Source organism: Astatotilapia calliptera, chromosome 19 (assembly GCF_964374335.1).
Source record: "Astatotilapia calliptera chromosome 19, fAstCal68.1, whole genome shotgun sequence".
NCBI classification, from domain to species: domain Eukaryota; kingdom Metazoa; phylum Chordata; class Actinopteri; order Cichliformes; family Cichlidae; genus Astatotilapia; species Astatotilapia calliptera.
Genome location: NC_137440.1, coordinates 15,077,129 through 15,100,927, shown reverse-complemented (window position 1 = coordinate 15,100,927; position 23,799 = coordinate 15,077,129). Strand labels below are relative to the sequence as shown.

At 36.7% G+C, this 23,799-nt stretch overlaps 1 protein-coding gene across 1 annotated transcript; it reads right to left on the bottom strand.

Moving 5' to 3' along the window:
* Nucleotides 1-9,630: 9,630 nt before the first annotated feature.
* Nucleotides 9,631-19,320, bottom strand: LOC113021425 (uncharacterized). Its single transcript, XM_026166079.2, has 6 exons — nt 19,221-19,320; nt 17,147-17,198; nt 12,228-13,270; nt 11,197-11,352; nt 10,867-10,962; nt 9,631-10,740 (listed from the first exon to the last, which is right to left on the bottom strand). Exons 3-6 carry the CDS (start codon nt 13,260-13,262, stop codon nt 10,423-10,425), a joined length of 1,605 nt encoding a protein of 534 aa, XP_026021864.2. The 5' UTR covers nt 13,263-13,270; nt 17,147-17,198; nt 19,221-19,320; the 3' UTR covers nt 9,631-10,422.
* Between the last annotated feature and the right edge of the window lie 4,479 nt (nt 19,321-23,799).

The window sequence follows — 23,799 nt, the reverse complement described above, 5'->3', positions numbered from 1 at the left end:
CGACCTTCCGATCATGGGGCAACCACTCTACCTACTGAGCTATCCCTGCCATGAAGCTTTCCGAAGCACTGAAGCTTGTATTGAAAAACGGTTCATTACTCGAAGCTTTTCAACACAGTCCTCTCCGGTGACATCTGGTGGTGAAAATTTTGAAGAGCAGCTTGAATCTGCAAAATAAAACGGACTGCTCAATTATCAGTGCTCACTCAAGAGTGGAGTTCTCTCTGATATTGGGCCACCGTTCCGTTGCTTTGAACATGTAATTGGTTTTGTTTTCTCGATTGGGGGGCTGAAAAAAATGTAATGCGTATTTGCGTAATACATTTTGATCAAACTTTCCCTATTTAAACATGCACTATGGTGTGGCCTTTCTTTGCTCATAACTCCTTGATGTTGGTAAATACAATAAGTGAGCAATATATATAATATACATATGATAATGCACAGCACATTATGGAGTATGCCCCTGCTGTGAAGTCCTGCCTCCATCTACTTGTCGTTTAATCACTGGACAGCTGGACAGGTTCATACAAAATATTAGATTAGGCCAATTGTCCTATACATATTTTTGACCTAGGGGTGGGATTGATTGTGAACTGGAAAGGGAAAATGCTTAGGGGGCTGAGTACGGCTGCATCGTCACTGATTTGTAGAATCATTTTGATTCGATACAGGATCCGATTCAATTTGATTGGAATCTGGAAAGTTTTGCCTCAGTCAGAAATATTACAATTCTGGTCATGTATCAGTATATATCCATAATTTCGTATCTATTAAAAGAAAGCTGACACATGTGAGACTTAATTAGAGATGTAAACAGAGAGTTATGAAACCTGCAGCTGCAGAAGCCAGCGAAAAAAAAAAAGAGGCAAACACAGCGCAGACCCGACGACGCACCAAAATCTGATTCTGACGCGTCGGGTCCGCGCTCTGTGTTCACGTTTGTATGCAGAATCCGTAAACCTGCTCCCAGTTACTGTTTTAGCTGTATGGTGTTTGACGACATGTTGTGAGGTTTAACCTGAGATGCTGGCGTTTCAGGCATAATAACGTTAATTTACAAATCGACACGGGATTTTAATGAATCAATATCACTTTATTCAATTTGTTGTGGAGTGCAGGAACTACACTGTAAGTTGGTAGATATGCAGGTATTCCTGGGTCCTGCAGACTATCACCTAAAAACAATAAAAAAAATGATTTTCTAAACTGTGTAGCAATGTAATGTACGTATAGTGTCAAATACATTTTTGTAGTCTTCATTAGCTTTAATTCACATGGAAGTGTTCCTAAAGTCATATGCTGTAATGATATTTACATTATGAAAACATGATTTTGGACATTTCAAGTTTTTCACTTCGGCAGATAAAATGAATTGAGCAAAATCAACTCAAAATATTCCCACACGCCAGAACGTCCTCTCTTCCTCGCTGGCTCCATATCTGTCAGTGGAATGATCACCTCGTCGCTATCTGTCACCATCAACACACTCCACGAATCCCGTGGATGATTCACTTCCTTATATCCGTTTGAATCAGGTACCGAAGCAGTTACGTGCGTAATGAAGCTTCGGACGTCACTGGTCACGTGACTTTTGCCAAACGAAGCAAGCCTCGACACAGTGCTTCTGAACCAGTGTGTTGTTTTTTTCGACACACGCTCCGGAGCGTCAGCTTCAAGCGGGCCATCACTAATAAAACCTCTTCTCACCCATACTCTGGTATTCGTCTCCTTTTTTATGTTGTGGCTTTTGAGCCGGGTCGTAACAAATGGAAACAACATCTTGATCAGATTTATGAGCTCTACACACATTTTCTTCTGTTCATCACTCTTTCCTTTTCTATTCTTGGCCAGAATACAAGAGGTCTCCTGGCTTAGATTTGCTTTGGGTCTAAGCGAAACAAGGAAACAGAGGGAGTTAAAGAGTAAAGTTCCCTCAACCTCTCTTTCTTTATCTCTTCTGTTGCAAAATCTTGTGAAGTCTGTGAGTCTATGAGTGAAGTCTATAACGATGTAAGCCAATGCCAGTTGTCGTAGTTGTAGTTGCCGCATATTTCTGCTTCTGTTTTGAATCATTATATCATATCATGTCACTGTTCAAAATTAGTCCCAGAAGGAGCCCCTTACTTCTAAAATGAATATCTTTTTATTAATTTTCCTTACCAGCTCCTTCCTGCTCACTGTCACTACGGAAGAAAGCTCATGCTGGAGTGAGAAAGCTGTGACATTCTCTTGACAGGGTCGCAGACATATTTATAAGCTGCTAAAAACAGTTTAGATTTATTTGTGCAAACATACAAATCAGTAGATGATGAATAATACAATTAATTGAGCCCTTATCACCTGGGTTAAATTACACTGCAATCATACAGCTTGTGCAAAATAAAGTATTTTCATCAATGCCGCACAGACAGACCATTAAGCATAGCAATCACCAACTACACACTCAAAAGTATAGATGAAGAGTACCTGTGGCTTTTGCTTATTCTGTATGTACGGCATAGCAGTATGCAGCAACCTTTAATCAAGCATGAAGTAAATGGACATAGACACAAGTACCAAACTGTCGACGCACAGATTTGTATTCAGAACATTGGGTCAACTCGTGAGATATTGCTGTTCTTGCATTATTGATTTTTCAGTCAATATTATCGATCATTTAAAATTTAATCCCATGTGGTCCGACTTTCTCTTTATATTCTCCTAAGCACCAAAACTTGCTTTAGATGTTTTTAAAAATCTGCAGCACATTCTTTAGTTTTAATGACCTCCTTCTTTTTTCCTGCTTTTTTTTGTTTGTTTCAGAATCAGATATTTCAAGTCAGATACGACAATATCCTATAATTAATTGTATAAATATAACAGCTGACTTAATTATGTGATAATTAATCAAACCATAGCGAGAATGTATTGGGGAAGAAACTGAAATATCAATTTTCCCGTGTCTCCTTAAAATATAAACATCCTTTTTCTTATGTTGCTGTTGTGGATTATGGAATTGCTCAGTTCAGTGGTAATTGAGGCTCAGTTAGGGAAGAAGCAGTGTAAATTTAGAATTGGGAAAGAAAAGGAACACAAGTGACTTCCTATCATTTAGTCATCCAAAGGAACATGAAAAGTTATATTTATTTCTTCACTCTGGAGCTCACTAAATGAAGCAGCGTTATCCTTGTCTGAAAAAGTAGAGCAGCGAAAAGTTTGGTTGTAATAATTGTATCAGACACTTCATCAATGTCCTCAATAATTGGAGTGAAGTTTAATTTGGAGGTCATTAAGCATTACCAAAGTAGGACAGTCATTCACGGAGATGTGATTGCTATTCCTTATGTAGTTTCCACAAAAGCATCACTGGCACTTGTCAGTTGATATCAATGAGAAAGGTGAAAAAAGAGCAACAGGCGTAATGATAGAAGATTGATTTGTACTGATGACCTCAGAATGTTGACCTTGCTTGACCCAGTTACCTATAACGGGCTTGTTTTATTCAAATTGTGTGAAAATGCAAAAAAAGGTCCACAATGCACATGACACAGAATGTTCAAAAGAAATTTTATACACAACATAATACCGTCAATAATGCTTGACACTGTGTCGAGTGTGAGTATTTCCTTCTGTCCATTTTCGCATCTTTAGGAAAGTGCTTCATAACTCTAAATGATGTGGATTCATACAAACTGCTTAAACACCATCCTACAGGAGCGGATAGATGTACATAACATGATACTGAATGGCCATTTCCACTTACATTTCACTGGTCCATTCTCTCTAGCTGTTAGAGAAACTCAATGTTGCACATCTATGAGGCATTTAGTTCAAATCAGAATAAAAAAAACACTCAAGTATTATTGCGTTCATAATTATTATACTATGAAGGGAAATTACTTTGACTCATCTAGGCTAAACCAGGTCTGGCAACAAAATTCACTTCACACAAAGACAGCTGAGAAGCTTTGTTTTGTTTTTGTGATTTTTTTTTTTTTTTTTTTTTTTTTGTGTGTGTGTGTGTGGTTCAACAGATTCACGCAGCTCTGTGGATAAGAATTAATTTTATGTCATATACTGGTCAATTCCCTTTGCGAAATATAATTTCAAGGGATTTTCCGTTTTTTGATTTTGCAGTAATAAATTCCTTTCTGCAGCATATCCAAAAGTAATGTCAATCTTAAATTAAAAATAAAGGCCTCCTGTGGAAAGCTGAGAGAGTTACAACTCAATAGAGAGTCTAATCAGCAACAGAAAAAAGGAAATTGGTGTGTGTGCGTGCGTGCGTGCGTGTGTGTGTGTGTGTGTGTGGGAGGGGGTGAAGGAGTGAGGGGGGATGACTCCTTTCAAGGAGATGAAAGAAGAAAGAGAAAGAGGGAATGGGGAGATGAAGAATCAGCCGTTGTCTTGAAATGTGCCCCATGCAGAGTTTGTGATGGGCTGTTACTACATGGAGCAAGCTTATACAGCAGGCAGACCCTGAATCAAATATGAAAACCAATTCTACCAATGCAACTTCCACACTGACGCTGTCTTTATCAAAACTCTGAGTTCTTCATTCAGCTCACAGAGACAGACTGCAACATTATTATACGTGCTGTCAATACTTTTATAATCCAGTCTTTCCTCATATAATTTCTTCAGCTTTAGGTCAGTTAAGACCAAAGATTACCTTCTGATGATGACAGTAGATGTAACTTCAAAGCAAAAAACAACATGTATATATCTAAGGAGTGAATTTAATGAAAAACTTTTAAAGCATTCATTTGAGATCTTACTATGGAAGCAGAGAGCTGCCACGCAGACAAAAGAAAAATAGAGCTATATCACATTATAACATGAAAGCGTTATTGTTCTAACAATATCCTTTTCATGTTAGAACAACATAATCTCACATTATTACAATATACATAATTATCACGTTCGTACAATATAATATTTATATTGTAAGAACGTAAAATGTTTTTGTTATAATGTGATAATTATGTATATTGTAATAAAGTGATATTATGTTGTTCAAACCTGAAAAGTATATTGTTATATTGTTGTTGTTTTCACGTTATAATGTGATATAACCCATTCATGTGTTACGCCTGTCTATGCGTTGTGTTCTATGAAAGTAAGAGTCAGGAGACACCAGTGGGTCTTTGGCTCTTTACTGTACATCTGCAACACAGAAATAAAGGTCTGAGCTGTGTGTGTCGTGCGCCTGCATTCGCAAATAAGTAACACATTTGCTACATGTAGCTTTATTTTTCTTTTGCCTGTGAGGCAGCTCTACACTTCTGTATGTTACTTTCATTTTCTCTATGAAACAATATTTTCTTTATGGTTAATAATATAGATTTTCGTGAAAAACAAATACAAGCCCAACATACAAAACTTAGAGTTAAAGTAGTCCATTTTTCAGGTTTGTAGCTTGAAAACCTCCAGTGGCTTTCCCTTCCTTCTCTGACAGAAATAGTTATAGGCTTCTTAATAAAGTTTGGTACTAGGTTCAATTTGACTGATTTAATGAGCTGTGAGTTTTAAGTGCTTTGCTGTGGGGTGCAGATTTTCTGTCACCATGTACTCTTGTTCATTTAGCAACTTTTAAGAACTTTTCTCTCTAACTTTTTCTTTAATAGAAATCTTAATAACCACATGAAAGCTTCACTTTTTTGTGTTAATGTAATTCTGCTCTGGATTATGCAGTAAGCTCAAACGAAGCTGTTTTATAAAATGATGCAGATTAAACATTTCATTCAAAAAAGCTCTTTAAAGGAAATAGGCCAGCAATTCAAAAAAACAAAATGTAAAAAAAAAACCCACAATGTTTTACCAGGAGCAGTTTCAACTGCTGCTGCTGCAAACTGGACATAAAGTGAGAGGTAACTTCAAAAGAAAGCCAAAAAACAAAACGGCGCTTCAAATGCAAATTACTTGAATGTGATGTATAGAATACTACAAATTCTAAGCCAAGCGTCTTGTTGCTTTCATTTAGACTTGCTGTTATGGACTGCACAATTCTGTGAGCTGATTCTTTATAAACTCCAAGCAGGAAAAACACTTTACAATATCTATCATTTGCCCACGCATAATCATACAGCCTGGTTCAGGTTCTCTGAGAAGAAGGCAAGCGCACAAACCCACACAAAAAAGTCAGGTTGATGTTTATGCTGTATATGCTGGATTTCAGCACTATTTATTTAGTCTTTATTTCTTGCTTTTAAGACAAACAAAGCACACTTGTTTCTAGTTTCTCTAAAACCTTTAGGAGTAAACTTGCTCATGGAGGAGTAAGCAAAAATACGCACGTGTTTGTTTGCTTCCTATCTGTGCTATGTGTACTTGACCCCTACTGTCCTCTTCACAGTTTAGTTTGGCAGAATCTACTGAATGATGGTTGTCTTTTGAATGCTACTTCACTTGTGTCACTCAGTGGATTCTTAGAAAACTGCTCGACACATTTGTCACACTGTAATGTGGTTGACCGTGTGGCATATGCAAGTGACCTTTGCAGCAGCACTTATGTAGATTTAATGAAGCAGAGCATTGCCAATATCAGGATAAAACAGTGGCGTGCACTCTTAGCCGTCAGACAAGGACATAAACATAATACTTCATTGCTTTCCAAGTAAAGGATAATTGCTTACAAGAACATGCTTGTCATTCTCAATCAAAAAAACACTTGTATTTTTTGAAGGTTGTAAAGAACAGATTTTTTTTTATTTTTTTATGTTGAGTGGGCCATTCATCAACCTTCACACAAATATACTGTAAGCCAGAGCTAACACTGCTGCTAATGTTATTTTCCTACTCCTACATGTTTTTCTGTATTATCATATTTTTAGTCCTCAAGAGAAATGTGTAACTTGATACAGATAATGCAAACACTTGCAAAGACATTAAGTCTGCTTTTTTTGTCATATGGCCTTCTTTCTCATCTCAGCATTACTCCATCATGATAACAATGGTGTTGCTGTGATTTTATGTGTTGTATTACTTATGTAACAAAACACTATCAAAATGCTGTATGGGTAAAAGATAATTGAAATTCAAGCAGCACATGGTGTGCAGGGGGGTTGCTGGCTCTATCGGTGTATCTCATTGTGGAGTCTGTTGCAGCATCTTGCAGTGGAGTCTATTAGGAGTCATTTATTTGAGCTGTATGGCAGATTGATGCTAATTGTAGCTCTGAATCCATTTACTGTCAGTAAGCAAGAAAGACGGGGTGAGAAATAAAATGGGAGAATAACCCTGATATCTGGGCAAAGCAGCTCAGTGGTGTAGACTGTGTAGTTAAAAAAATAGACTACCTTTTTTTTTTTTCTTACCCAAACAAAACTTGTAAAACTTCACTTAGGTGATAATACAAAGTTTGAATGCAACCTTATATAACAACAAGATTGCCCTGTTACATCATGCCAGTACAAATCATTATGTACAACTTATGCCCTTTAAAAACTTATAATTTTTGACCTTTGGAACATTAGAACAGAGATATTTAAGGTCAGGAGGGATTTTGTGAGTCATTGGAAAAATGGCACCTCCACAGCATGTGCTATCTCACAGGAGAGAAAAGGATGAAAACAAACTGATGTCAGGTTTGTAAGATTAAATAAGTCTGAATACATTGAAAGAAAACTAGAATGGCACAAAGAGAAACTGTGTCGTCTAAGAGAATTGTTTGAAAAATTGCCTTTTATTATTAGACATCTATAATATGATGTTCAGTCAAAACTATCAAGGTGTTGAGGTACTAAGGTACACATGTCAATAGCAGATCATGTCTTAAAAATAGCATAAATTCTCTCCTAAATAAACAATAATAATGGATAAACATGCTGCCGATCAGTATGCCACAAAAGCTAAAGTTACAAAGGATTTATTCGTGTCTTTCACTCTAAATAAGCAATAAAGAAACAGAGGTACTTCATTTAACACTAATGAAAAATGAACTGTGGTCTTTTCTGGACCACAGTTCAGTAAAAACTGACTGAGGCAAATGGACACTTGTGGTCAGTGTAGTTGAAATTTTCAATTCTTTTTGGAAAACTTTGATGCTGCATCCTCTGTTTTAAAGAGGAGAGAAACTACTCAGTTTGTTATCAGCATTCTGTTGAAATACCTGCATCTCTGATGATATGTGGGTGCAGTCCCAACTTTTATGATGTGCTATCAAATTAAATTCTTTTTTGCGTATTAGCTCAGTTTAAACATCTGAAATGTATTAATGTTTTATTGCGAATAAAATATGTTTTTGAGATTTACAAATCATTACATGCATTCAGATTTTATTTACATTTTACACAGCACTTTTTGGAAATGGAGTTATAATAAATATTTATTTATAAAATCATAAAACCAAACCAAAAATGCATAAACCCCATTAGGGATGTTCTGTAGTGAGATTAAAAAAATAAAGAAAATCTACAAAAAAAATAGTAACACATTAACGAGCTAACAGCCCTTACGCGTTGACGCCGTGCAGCCCTCGCACGGGGCGATCCACGTTAACTCGCTAACAGGGATTTGCCGCCTTAAATCGGTTATGGCGTTAATGTCGTATTAAAGAGATTAACGCTGACAGCACTAGAAAAAAATCTAACTAAAATCTAAATCTAACTGTGATTACAGAAATCTAAAAGTGGTAAAGTTTTGTTTCTTTGGCCGTATTTGCATGTCAGTCGGAGCACATGTACAGTACAGTGTCCGAGGCATAGATATCTACTGGGTGCTGTATGACAGAAAAAAATGACAGCATGGCTGCATCAAGGGATCACTTGTCTTTGTGTGTCACATGACTGACAACTGTCACTGAAGCTGTGCTCTCTTTGCAGTTGAAAGGCTTTGCTGTCATGATTCGTGACCATCATCGATGAAGAGCTAGTCATCATCAGTCAGTTATTTACAAGTCTTTTATATAGTCTGCTGTTCAGTATCCACATTCTAAGAACTGCTGGTGAAAGAGTTCAAGTCCAGCAGCATGCATGAATATTTTGCTATAGCACATTTATTTAATAAAGTGCCAAGAACTTCAAGTATTACTTTACCTCTACTGAGGCAGGTAGGCCACATAAAAATAAAACAACACGCTTCATCATCCAGAAAATATTAAGCTGTAGTCTGCCTGCATCACCAAGGCTTGACAAAGTCTGTGCACAGCCAGGAAATGTTTCTGCATGCAAACAAATAACTGTACTAACTCTAGTACATGAATGGCAACCCTTGAAGCTCCTTAGTGGTCTGTGAAGGCCATAAAGCATGTATGTAATACTAAATGTACACTGAAAAAAATGTTTTGTTCAATTTACTAAATTTTTTTATGACAAGTGGTTGCACGAAATAAATTTGTTTGAATCCAGAAATATTTTTTAAGTTAACAGAATTTAATTTAAGCGAGTAAAGCCAACATATATTTTTTAAGCTACTTTAACTTAACTGTTGTGGATACGACTTAGTCAAATAATATTAGTAATTCCAACTAAGGTTGTGTTAAGTGTACCAGAATAATTTGTTTCCTTTAAACTTATGTCCCTAAGTTATATTCAAATCAATAAAATTGTTAATTTCTCTCTATTTCAATTAAGTTAAGTTTACTTAAAAAATATTGCTTACCCTGATTTGTAGTTCTTTTTAATAACGCCAATAATGAAAACTACAAAATTCTTTCACATCATTTATTAATGCAAAATTTGTTGCAAACAGAATAAGAATCCACATGTAAGGGAAATTGCTGTAATTTGTATAATACAAATTACAAAACTTTTGCCTATGAACTAATAGCTTTAAAAAGCTCTATTCAAATAAAACAGAAACAACAGACAAGAGAAATGTTAACCAATGTTTCTCTTCCTCTAACAAAGAATAAAACACTGCCAGCGGTATAAAGTATCACAATTACAAACTGATGCATCCACAAACTAACCAAAGTTTCAGACTTGCTGTTCTGCGATCCATATTTAGAAATTGCATTTTAATAAAGTAATTAAACTTAAAACTAAACTTGTGTTTTCCTTACTGCTTTCCATTCTAGTCCTTCCTTGAGGATTCTGAATGTTTTACATGTTTTCTGACCTAACATACTTGCTTCAAAACAATAGTCCTAAAGTGTTACCAGTGTGCTGCAGTGTGGTAATCATGCAATTATTATTATTATTTTTTTTTTTTTTAAATCAGGTGAGTTAACACTGATTATAGGGCAGCAGCTATCAAGGACCGGAATAAAGAAAAATTGCTTCGGTAAACTGAATAATTACAAAGTTGCTCTTCAAGCTACTCAAATGTACCAAACGTGAAACATTCATTATTGAAAGTGAAAATGTTCAATCAAAACATAACACAGAACGTGAGAACGAATGATGGTTATACAAATATTTCACTCCTATTCACAAGAGCACCAGTCATTGGTAATTTACATAACAAAATGTAAATGAATGTGTGGTTTTAGAAATCTTCCTATCCAGTAGCAATTTTGTTCTTCAGCCCAAGGACTTTGGGGGAGAGCTTTTCCCCATCCAATCCCATCAACACTTTCTGAATGAATTCATAATAGTGCCTCAATTCCTTGGGGTAGGCTAGGTTTAGTGCATAGATTACTCCAAGCATCAATGCACAAGCTTGGGCCGGAGATCCAATGTTGTCCATGACTATCTCCCCTTCAACAAATATTCCAATGTCATCATAATGTCCATTTTGTCCATCCTCCTTGTTGATGACATAAATGCCCATGGTGTGCTTCTTTAGGCCTCTCTGGATGTCATCTCCTTCAATGTCCTAAACATTTAATAAAAAGGTAAAAGAAAAACAATTAACTCTACAATTAAATTCCAATCTAGTCGTTTGTGTGTGTGTAAATATCTAAGAAGTGTGTGTATAGATGACTTGCTAACAATGACTTACCAAGTACTCCCGAATAAGGCTTCCGTCCTCTTCACCAAGGTAGAGGCAAAGTGCCCTGAGAACTGCTTCCCTTTTCACTTTAACATCACTTTCAGCCTGTTTAAAGAGAGTTGCTGATTAAACCAATTTGGAAAAAAGAACAATGTCTGACATTCGCAATAAGTAAATTTTATCACAAGTCAGTTCAAACATAGTAAATAAAATTTATATATGAAAATTTCAAAATTTAGATTGCTTGGCCGGTCACCTAAAATGGCTTATTTGACTCACCAGTGACTTGCCACTTAAGACAAATTAAATCCAAATAGAATTTGCAATATTCAGATTTACCTCTTGCATGATCTGCAAGTGGTGGGCAAGTTTCTGCCCAGAAACACCGCCCTTCTTCTGGAAAACTGTCATCAGCTGAGGTGTAATTCTGTCTAACTGTGCCGCGAAGGTCGTCTCCAGTTGAAGTGTTGTAATACGCTGGAATTCAGCATTTACCTGTATCACACACACAGAGAAAAAAAAAAAAAAGAAGACTGGTGCTTAATCATTGGTATGGTTATTTTGTTATTTCTTCATTAAATGCTACAATGTAATTGCCATCACTTCATAAAGCATGATTAGCATATGGGTTAGTATACAGTGCATAAAGGATGTTACTACTGTTAATCAAAGAAGAAATGAATGGCATCAGTCCATTTAGCGGGTTTAAAGGGTTTTAAAAAGCAGATATTTGTCTGTTTCAGGTGGTTGGCAACACATTTTCCTGTGCTCTTTGTCCGCTGGTGGGAGTGTCTCACCTGTGAGGTCAGCACCTCTTGGTGGTGAGAGATCTTAGGGGTTTTAACTTGACCCATTTATTTTTTTATCTTATGAGCAACAAAGTTTGTTCATCACATTTTTAATTTACATTTGTTTAGCACATGCTTTTAACAATCTGAGGCTAACTAAAAACTAATAGCTAAATGAAAGGTTTTAGGTTAATTCACAATTGATAATCTGATTTCACTCTATTAATTACTGAGATGATTAATCAATCATTTCAATAATCAAACTCACTATAAAATAGTTTGGGCCCTATATGTAGTGCAAACTTACTTAAACAATCAAATATTTTTTATTTATAAGAAAAATCAAAAATTTATTTTATTCATGTTTCTACACTTTAAGTCACTTGTGTTTTTCATACACAACTTGTATTTTAAGTGCTGCTCAAATAAATACTCTGTACGGTACACAGGTCAATCACTATAAATGCCAGCCTCTTTATACCTATATTAGGGATCGTCTTAATCCAAGTGGCCCAGATTAATTAATGTATAACATAAGGAATTACTGAAAAGAACACTCAGCAAAAAAAAGCATGCCTTTACCTCATTAATCTGGAAAAGTGCAGGCCACCTAGCTTTAAACTCCCCAGCAGTTGGACTTCCCTGCACCACCTCTTGTCTACGGTAGGAAAATGTTCTTGACATCTTCTGTCTTACATCTGAGGCACCGTTTCTTCGTCTGATGTCGGTCAAAAGCTCAACCCTGATGTTTTCTAGACTGTCATCCGTTTCGCCAGCTGGGTGTAATGGACAAAAATTGACCTCAGCCTTTTTAGGTTTCTTAACATTTTTGGCTGGGAGGCAATCATCACTGGATTTGTTTTTCAAAGCATTTATAGTCACTTCAGGACAGCCAATGTTGCGCATCTTTGTCCTGTAATTAGCCATCTTATATTTCAGGCTAATCATCCAGCCATAGTAACCTGTGGCAGATGGCTCTCGCAGACAAGGAAATTTTTTGATCAGTGCCCCTGCAACTTCATCTATTTGGTAATTTTGAGGATAAGCAGTAAACTGAAAAATCGCCTCAGCTAGCGTCTCTAAGATGTCAGATTTAACACCTGGAGTAATCTTGAGCCGAGTTCCAGTTTCTCTGAAGGTCTCATTTCCACGCTGAAGTTGCACCTCTACATTGAATGAAAATCGAGGAATAGTAAACTCGCGAGGCCATGCACATGATCTCAGCTCACTGTCTGACTGTGGTAGAATTATGGTGCTGTCTGAGTTGGATGAAGACGATGAGAGACTGGAGTTTCTTTGAATACTTTCAGGACTTGCAGAGGAGTCAAGACTGCATGTGGGATACTGCTTTGACAAAGATGCACTTGTATCCAGATTTGCCATGTACACAAGTTTGATTGTACTTCGGTCTTGAATGTCTTGCATTGATGTTATGTTCATAAACTCATTATTGAAGTCAGGATCCATGAATTGAATACGAAAGTCTCTTTCAATTCCAAATGCTTGGCAAATTGTGCTCTGAAGATCAGTCAAAGTTCTTGGCATCCCAGATGGAACGTCAAGTCTCCTAAAATCATCATCTGCCACGATGACTCTCAACTTCAGCTGCTCTGCCATTCTTCAATCTGATTTTTAAAGACATTAGGAGAAAAAAAAAAGTTAAAATACTTTGCATTGAATAATTTTATTAGGGAGCACAAGAGTGCAGAACTGCAACACAGGTTTTACGGGTAAAATGCAGTTTATTTAATTTTATTCTATAGCTTCCTACTGGGTTTTTTGCATACGTCAGCCACAATCCTCAAAAAGTGTCACTTTGCTTTTAGTGGTATGTGTTGCAATTCATCCTTTATCAAAATGTTTTGAGCATCATCAATGATGTTTTTTTAAGACACATGACAACATGAGGCATGTTTGGTCAAAAGAACTCAAATGTAATGGAAAAAAAAATATTACCCTTGTGGGAAGTATCCAATATTTATTAAAAATAAGCTAAACATTTGTGGTACCCCTCCTGTTGCCATGAAGATAACTGCAACTGAACACATGCAACTGAACACATGCAATTGAAGACAACATTTACTACCTTCTATATGAATGAATCTTTTAAGTATGACCATTCGCCGGCCTCCAATCCTGTAATCTGCCAAGGGGTACTGGTCTACCAAGGCACCAAGATCAACGAGGGAGATGTGTGATGTGGGAAAAAGTTCAAAACCTCTAAAATGCTCCCTATACCAGGCACCCATCTCTTTGACAATGAAGCTCAGGTTTTCCTCCACAACAACCATTTGGACAACTTCTGCAAATTCAGGCAATCCAGCAGAGGAGCCATAAACTACAATCATGCCAGGCCTGTAGTTTGTTCCATTCACAGAAGCATTCTTTGTGAGCTGAATATGGGTAATATCAGGGAATTTAATCTTCAAGTCTCGCTGTACATCATGATGCAGAATGTCAACAGAGACAGTAGAAACAGCTGAGACAGTTAGGCTCGGCCTTACAGTTGTGACAGACTCCAAGTGGTATGCCATCATGAACTGATGTTTCACTGCCAGTGACAGTAGCACATTTTTAAAGCACCGTGTGTGACGAACAACCTGTTTGAAAAAACTGTGCTTTGCCTCGAACCTCATGGTCCACATGCCAACAAGTGGCCCAAAGAATTTAATCATCTGTGGATAATGCTCCACAAAATGATGTTTTGGTAACAGCTTCAGTCCTGGAAACAGCTCTTTCAACCTACATCTGTGGTCAGAGACTCTAGACTCAAGGAAAGCAATTGATTGTTCTGTGTGTACTGGTGCAACAACTAGTTCAACAATGTCCTTTAGGTCCAAAATTACCTGCCAAGCTGTTTCATCTGGAGGTACCAAGTGTCCTACAAACAATGGAAGGAATCGTAAGAGACTCCAATTTTCATGAGCATTTCCTCCAATGCTTTTGTTCTGCATGAAAGTCCTGGGAATAGCATGAGGGCGATTACTCTTGTCTGCCCATTTGTAGGGAAATGTCAGAATGGACTCATTGAGGCTGTCAAGTGTAAAATATTTTTTCAAAATTAAGATATTTAGGCAGTATGCCAACTCAACTGGTAATATGCCCTCAAATATGTCATGTGCAATATCTGGAGGATATCCACTGCAAACACTGAAATGGGAGAGATGTGCAGAGAAAACACACCGTCTTTTAACACCGTGACATGGTTTTGCATTACTCTGTGCAGAACTTACATGCATTTCATGTGTCTCTTTGCTTCTCAGAGTAAACACACCTGAACTAACCTCTGTTTCTTGAATATCAGATCTTTTGGCCTCACAAAATCTGCAAAAGTATTCACCTGAAAAACTCTCAATAAATCCAGAAATACTGTGTGCTCCTAAATTATCTGCTATGACACACTGTATTGTGCCCCTGACAAATTCTCCAAGATGTGCAATAAAAATCCCTTGACTTTCCAAAGTAACAAGATCACTCAACAAGGGCTCTAGAATCTTTTCATATCCATATGTCTTTACATCTTCAGACTTGCAGAGTAAAGCCAGATAAATGGAAGTCAGTGATGAATGGCAAGCAGGTGGTAAATTGCTAAGAGTCCAATATATGGCACAAATTTTGTGCTTTTTACGGGAAGTGCCAAGTGGATTGCAAATCTCAAAATCGTCAATATACAAATTCAGTAAAACTCGCAATTCACCTGCTGATAAAAAACTGTTTTCTTTGAAAAACAACCCCTCCCTAAAAGACCTGTAAATCACTTCTTCCCCACTTTGTTCTGTTATGCGACTACCATCCAAAACCTTAGCAAGAAGGTGGCAATCACTGAAAAGCTGCTGTAAAACCTTTAAAACTGGAACATACTGAAATGTTCTTTTATTTTTTTCATCCAACACATACTCTACAGGCTCTACAACTTTAAAATTTTCCTTGTAGAAATTTTTGCGCTTAAAGGATGTTGCTAGGGGACAACCTTTACCTACCGATTTATACACAGGATTAGATGTACACAGTGCAGATGCAAGTTCTTCAATGACTGACTGGTCTATTTGCAAGCTGTGACTGTTCAATGTGTCTTGGATAACTTTTGCTGCCGTACACAAAGATGCTGTGCCCAACAAATACTGAAGTTCCTCCAAAAGTTCATCAACTGCAGCACTTGGAACGTGAAAAATATTTTCTAGTTTTAATAACACTGCCGCAAGTTTTAGCTGAACTACGTCTTCATGATCATTTGATGTCTCTAAATCAACAGGCTGTTCGTCACCCCACAATTCCTCAGCATTTGAAGCATCATGCTCTGCAGTTTCAGTTGCAAAAGATCCTCTGACAATATCCTCTTTGAAGTCTACCAGCGAGTGTAAACTGTGCTTGCGACTTTTGTGTGACTTAAAGGTACTGTAAATATTTGATTTGTAGTCACAACCTTTAAACATACATGTTACTGTCTCATTGTTTTTTAAATGACGGCTAATGTGCACAAAATATTCACGCTCTGTTCCTAATTCACTACAACAACATAACTGACAGGAAAAAGTTGTAAATTTGTCAGAGTGCTCTGGGGTATTGCTATGATTCCTTGACAAGTGTGTCAGAAGTGAATTCCAAGTCTTTAAAAGACATGGACACTCAGGATATAGGCACTTAATGTGATGGCCACGCCCAAAATGACTATGTTTCAGTCTATAGTGCTTAAGAAGTTCTGATCGTCTAGAAACTTCTGCACTGCAGTCTTTACACTTCCACATAAACTGGACATACAACAAAGAGAAAATTTGAAACAAAAACAAAAAACACACTTAGTACTTTACACAAAGAAAACTTTAGCCGTGGTTAACCTACAAGAATGGATGCATCTTAGAAGTATGCTTGTAGGCTGTATTATCTAGAGAATTCTTTTCCCAACTCTGTTCCTTGAGGATGCCCATCCTGTATATTTTTGATGTTTCTCTGCTTCAGTGCACCCTGACATATTAACTGTGTCAGTGACAGACTTGTGCACAACTTGAAGAAATTAGGCTAAACATTGGTTCAAATCAGTGTGGCGATGCAAGGAGGCATCTAAAAAAAATGCAGAACAGAGATCTTTGAGGAACAGGGTTGGGAAACACTGATCTAGAGTGCACCTAAAATCTGATCAGGTTAGAAAGCAATACCATAACAGTGCCAATTGAACAATCAAATAAAAGGAAAAAATAAAAACTAATATGTTACAGCCAGCAACTTTCATGTTCAACTTTAAATAATTTTCTCTAAAGGATGGGAACTGTTGGCAACACATGGAATCAGTGTTCTACGCCCTAGTCTTTATATAAAAAAAATAAAAAAATAAAAAACTGTACAAAATATAGAGGCATCTTTTCTTAAACTATATTAATCATATGTAATAATTGATATTAATTAATATCAATATTAATAATCACAAGAACCCTTAAGATGAGATAGATAAACTTGTCAATGCAATACTGTCGTGATAAATATGTAAAGAATTTGCATGTACTTACCAAAATAACACAGTTTCCTTGAATAAACAATAACACATAAGGGGAAGAAAATCTGCCAGAAAAGGAACACAAATACAAAAAATTTAAATGAGGACTTTAGAAAGACAAACAATTACCATTTCCAAGCTACTTCATGATACTGCCTTGTAAAAAAACAAATCTTACTTGTGCCTCTGTAAAAACTACAGATGGCACGATACCACTTTTTTTTATGTCCGATACCGATATCATAACTTTGATTATCTGCCGATGTGAATCCGATATAGTGTATTTTATAATAAATAAAACTGGGTTTTTTAAATAAATATTTTGCTGCATTTTGTATAAGTTCATACTCAGTTTAAAAAAAACATTAAAACTATTCTGTTATACCTGTATGCAAAAAATACACTGCACCCAAAATATTTTATACTTCAGCAATACTGATCAACCTAAAAAACTTACACCATCCTCCTTATTCAGGTATTCTAAACAGTACATAGAAATATTAAACAACCTAACTAATAGGGCTGCCAACTCCCAGCAAAAATATTAGGAAACCACCCCCCCACCCTCTGCCTCATAATGCTTAATTGACGTAATCTACTTTAATGCACAGAAACAATTATTTTCCTACAATAATTAGATTCAACATTTTTCTTCAATACAGTTGCAGACAGCGCAGATGGTACCTTCCCAAAGGAAAAAGTGCTATATGAACTACTATTACTAGGGTATATATTAGACTTAATATTTACTACATACAATAATGGATTTCTATACATTTAATCAGATCACCACTTTGCTTGTAAGATTTAGATAATTATTTATTAAAAGCTAGACATTTTAAATGAGAATAAGAAAGAAAATCATTTATGTCCCCCTTTCCTTGTTAATGCCCTCACCATATATACAAACTGATATCATGACCAGCAGCTATTACGGCTGTGCCTTCAGAAAACACAAGCGGATACTAGAAAGTAATATTAAAAAAATTCTAGCAACAGCTGATCAAGCTTAAAAGTGCTGCTGTTGTTTATCTGCCGTTTTCCACTTTCTAGCGCAAACTGGGCGATTAACAAACAAGAGAGGCAGGACTAGCGACAGAAAAGCCGATCAGCTGATAATCGATCAGTTTCATGATTGAAGTAGCAACAGGAGAGGGAGGGGGGAGAATGAGGGAAGAAGTTTTAGCTGTTCAGCATGAAGACACCGAATAACTCCAGCTTTGTGTCTTTTTTTCATTCTAGCTGAAGTATAAAACAAATCGCTTCCTTTCCCCCTCAATACAAAACTCTGACAGCCAGTCCAGCTGTGGCTCCATAAATCGGTTGTTAAGCTCAGCATGGAAATACTATGCAAACATAAAGAGATGAACTTACACACTTGCTTTACTTCTCTGTGTTAGTTTTCTCTGAGATTAAATGCAGCGGTTTGGAAGCAGGTAGCGAGGCTTCAAATGCTAAACCAGACCGCTGACAGGTCTCGCACTCAACAGCTCTATCAAGTGAAGCAACTTCTTTTCTGAGTTAATTTCAGTCCTGACAAACATCACTCTCAGTGCCTTTTGAGCTCACATTATTGACAACCACTGAGTTATTCTCCTCCACAGTTTTCAACCATTATTTGTTTCTGCACAAAAGACGTTGTGCAACGCCAATCCTACTTATTTATTTCCTACTGCACCCCTGACTGTGCAGGTGCGTTCAGAAGCCCCCTCCCCCGCCCGACTATTCCTTAATGCCAATGTTGTGGCGGGAGGGACGATTTCTCAATTTAAAACTGCAGGCGACTGTACAGTGAACTTTACAGCTAACTACAGAGAAATTGCCTCGTTCCATAATTTGTTAGTACAACGTGTGCCACCAGAACTAAGCTAAAAACATGACAATTTAACGTAGCAGTTTTAAATTACTCTTTTAATAGAGCAGTAGCTAATAGAGCACATAGCTAGCTTAGGTCAAATCACGACAAAGTTCAGAGGCGTACAACTACTTAGACTTCTTTCTCCATGTGCACACGTCTTAAAGAGTCAACATGCTTTGACTGAGGTAAAAAAAAATAAAACAAAAACAACCGGAAAAGGTTTACTTACCAAAGCTAGTCCACCTTTACACGAAGTTGTGTGATTAACTTGAGCCCGCTTGCAGCACACAAAACGTCTGCTTTTAGTCCGCGCGCAAAATGGTGGCCTGTCCTAACGCATGCGCAAAATGGCCCAGCAGGAGGCTATGAAAAACATACTTAAGCATTTTGAGCTACATTTAATTAACTAAAATTAATTGGATTAAAACGCAGGGAATGTATTCTGGAGTTACTCGAATTATATATGTAGACAGGAATTACTCATTTGAATTAAAAAGATATACCAAAATAAAATATGCTATATCTAAAAGGAGCCAATATCACTTTTTTCAGTGTATTACCACTAGAGTTTAGTCTTGAGATGTTGGCTCAGAGTCGATTGAATCCTGACAAAAAGTCCTTTCAGCTTTTGTCATGCCATGCTTCTTTTTCTTTTTTTTTTTTTTTTTGCTTTTTTGTTTTTGCACATTTTACCTGAAGTAGAATTTAATGTTTGTTATTAGAGACCAAACGACCATTACAGGGGCACTACTATGCGTGTTTACTTAAAGCAGACTGGGAAACTGGTATAATTAGAACAACTTTTCATCCACGGTGTTCACAGCTGTCCACATGGGTCTTTACAAGACACAGAAAAACCCAGCTTTAATGCACAGGGTTTGGCTTAAGTTGCTAATGACCTTTATTAGAATGCTCTTGTGTCCCTTGCAGGCCAGTGATGCAATGTAAAGATGTCAGGCATCATTGTGGATGGTAATCTGACATCTCTTTCAGTATGACATCATTATTATTGGCTTAAAGAAAGTAGGAAGTGCAACAAACCTTCAGAGAGAATTGAAGCAGGTACAGGTCTGTGGAGTTTTTCAATACCTTTATTGATTTTTTTGAAATTGCATGAATATTATGTTCTATATGTATGTTTTGTTCAGATCTATGGCCTGTCTGATCTCTGCCTTTTATCAGTGTTGTGCTAGTGATTAGGTCATCTTTAAACATAGTTCTTTATCTGCCATCAAATTGACCAGATCGCTATCTGCACATTGAAGTCCAGAGCAATGTTTTCCTGTGGATTGCCTGGTATTAATACTCAAAAAATACACTAACCCAAACTATATTCCAAAAATATATGTCTGAAAAATTAAAGTTAAACTTTTATTTGTGTTACAAATAAAGTCTTCTGGATTTGTTTTATCATTTTCATGAGTCCTGTTTACTTATAAATAATACAGAGGCATTTGGACTTGCACCTTCTACAGCATCCACTGGCAGAGGGCATAGATCTGTAATTTGGTGTGCAGATGCATCAAGTCATCAAAATGCCTTAGGCAAGAGATTCAATGATGTGCTGGCAATGAGGATAAATGGTTCTTATTACCTCTGTGAGTTGCATCTCCAAGTTAAGGATTCGTCCCTAAAGTCAAGTCTGTGAGCAGGAGTCCATCCCCCTCCTGTGAAAAGTCACGCAGGGGCTTTAAACCATATGAGTGCATAAATATGCCTCCTGAGGAGATATTGTGTTTTATAACGATTCACATAGAGACTATGATGTGGAGATTTGAGTGAAAATTAGTTCAGGTTTAGGTTCATCGTGCCCATTATACCATTGCTTGTCATTCAATGAATCTCCACATTGTCAGGTCACTGTCCTCCCTAAATACCCTCATACATAGTGATGGATGTGGCCAGTTTCCAATAAGTTTACCTAGTCCAGAATGCATAGTCAGGAGGTGCCATTAATCTGAGTAAACTCCATTGTATTGATCTGCTTTGCTCAGAGAGCACTATTTGGGAGGGCAGTAGTGTTTTCTGTCTGTCTCTGTACACTCAGACAATAATTTAACATTAAGGGCCACACGAATACTTATTTATTGTTCACAAAGTATTTACAAATACTTACATATACAGTATTTAGGAAACATTATCATTCATATATTATGTGCTGCAAAGTCTTCACTTAAATCCTGTGTTATTATTGCTAGCAGGTTACCTGAGATCCATGCAAACTACAGAAATGAAATCACGAACAGAGTGAAACACAAACCGGAAACAGCCACCGTTTGTCTTCAAAGTCAAAGTTGCTGCTTTTGAAATGTGTTGGGTTTAGCATTACAGCAGAACTTATACTGTAAAGTTAAACATTCTGTTTCCAGTTAACGTTCTAATATTCCATATTTTTAAGTATCAGTACCACTCTGCTGAATGAATAAATACACATTTTTCCCTACCGACTAGATATTTCTCGGGGTCACCGACCCGTCTCTAGGTCTGTGTGACTGAGGCTGCGGATGAACTATTTTTAATCTATTCTCATAGCGTAGCTTTAAGGTTAGTGAATCAGTTAGCTGTCGGTAGGCCAGTCTACCATTTTGATCCAGACTGACTATCTTAATAGATATTGGATTAATGTGGAATCGCCAATCCCTAGAGGATGAATCTCATTTTCTTTTGTCTATTAGATGGCCAGCAACAAAGTACTGATTACAGATCCTCAGACGTTTAAACTAGGACATATATTCATTTAACTAAAATCCTTGTTTTTATCAATCTCCTTTTAATGTTGTGACTTTTGATTGGGGTCATAGCTGTTTTTATATGTGCTGATACAAAGACAAAGAATCCTAACTGACACAGTCTGCAGCTTGTGTGTTACAGATTTAACAAGGATAGTAAAGAATAAGACAACCCCCTTTTTTGGCATCTTTTATTTTTGGTAATTATTGCACTCACTTGCAATGACTGTCTGATTTGCAACCTGGTAGTTGTTGAAATGAACCGCAGTGACTGAGTGTAATTTAAATCTCCCTGTATTTAAAGCTCACTGTTAGTGAGGTCGTGGATCATTAGCTGTTCTTCATCTTCAGTCCTGTCTATCACAATCTAATGAATTATAACAACGTATAAATATATACTGTGTCTAAGTCATATTTTAGATCCAATTATAGAACTGTCTCATGAGTTCTGACACCCTTATTAGTAACGCTCAGTGTAAAAAAAAAAAAAAAAAAAAAAAAAAACATTTAGGTAACACCTTTTAGCACCTTTAGCTGGTATTGTGTGGTGCTTATTGTCTGGTGCATCACTTCATAACAGCAACACTGATGTATGATTAGAGTAAACTGAAGTTTACTGTAATTCTGCACTCAAACACAGAGAGCCTTCTTCAGTCATGGAAGAAATTAAAGTTTTAGTTTAGACTCTTTTAGTTTAGATCAATGTAAACAAATTGTGAACCTTGACGGAAGCTTCTGAAATCATAAATCCATAAACCATAATTTCCAAGCCCTATAAGGAATTCAAACTTCAAACAATAATTAGGATAAATGAACCTTTCATTTAACCCAACAGTTACAGCTTAGAGGACATGGTGTTATTTTCTTTTACAGTACACTCAAATGTAAATTATCTATTTAAGAATTTAAATCCATTTTTGGGAAAGATTTTAGGATTTTAGGCATTTATGCAGGGGCCAGCTGTTAAAAAATGTTTTTACTATTCCTCTGTTTTACATTGGATCCACAAATTTCATTTAATAGTTATCTCTGTATCTCTACATTAGCTTAAAATTGTGATACAAGAATGCTAACAGAGAGAAATTACTCACTATAATTTTCTCATACTTTTGTGTGCAAATGTTTACTTTCTTTTTGTTTTCATTTAAAAGTTAATAAGAGTAACATTTCCTAAATTCCTAAATTTAGTGTAAGAAAAGAAATAAACAAGAAGTGAGATGGGGAGGCTACAAAGATCCCTGTCAGAGGTGTCAGAGGGACAAGTTGAGAAAAGCAATGGTGAACAAGAAAGAGATTAGAAGAGAAGTTCTCCAGGTTTAATTTACTATCTGCCTTTATCCTGTAATGACCCCGCTGGCTCTCTTTCTGCTGTGACTTCAGCTATGAATATAGACAGACCTTTAATCACTGCCTTGTGTATCCCACTGCAGATAATGTTCATCCGCTGAGTGCAGTGATAACAGTCGCAGGGCAGAAGCTTACGCGAGAAGCTTTACCCAAAATGTTCATTCATACATTACATTTACTTCACAGTACACTTTTTTTGACTGTGGTTAGCAGCAGAAGCTCATAGCAGAAAGTTTGTATCTGTAAAGCGTGATGCTGTGGCAAGTCCAGCTGTCAATTGTGTTATAATGAGGTAATCGGTTTATACCAGTTTATACCTAACAGATACCTTGGCATAGGGCTTCTACTCGTTTTGTGTGCTGATCCAATACCAGTGATAAATCAATGAGCTCCCTCTGTGAGGAGCAGCCTGGGAATTATTCATTTGTCTTTAAGGCAACCTTAACTTGAACATTGCTTCTCAAACCTTGCAGCGATTAAATGCAACCAAGAGGATACATTTACTGAATTGGTATAAATTAGTAACAGACCAAATGACAACAGAACAAAAATGGATAAAAATAAAAGCTCATATTCAAGTTATTTACCTAATTTATGTGCACTAGTCTCACTTAAGCTCAGTGTCATAGGCTACATCATGCTGCTGTTTACGGTCACATTACGTAAAGCTGAACCGATAAGAGATGAAGTGAAATATTAATGGAGCTGGTGAAAACACATAATGTTACTGCA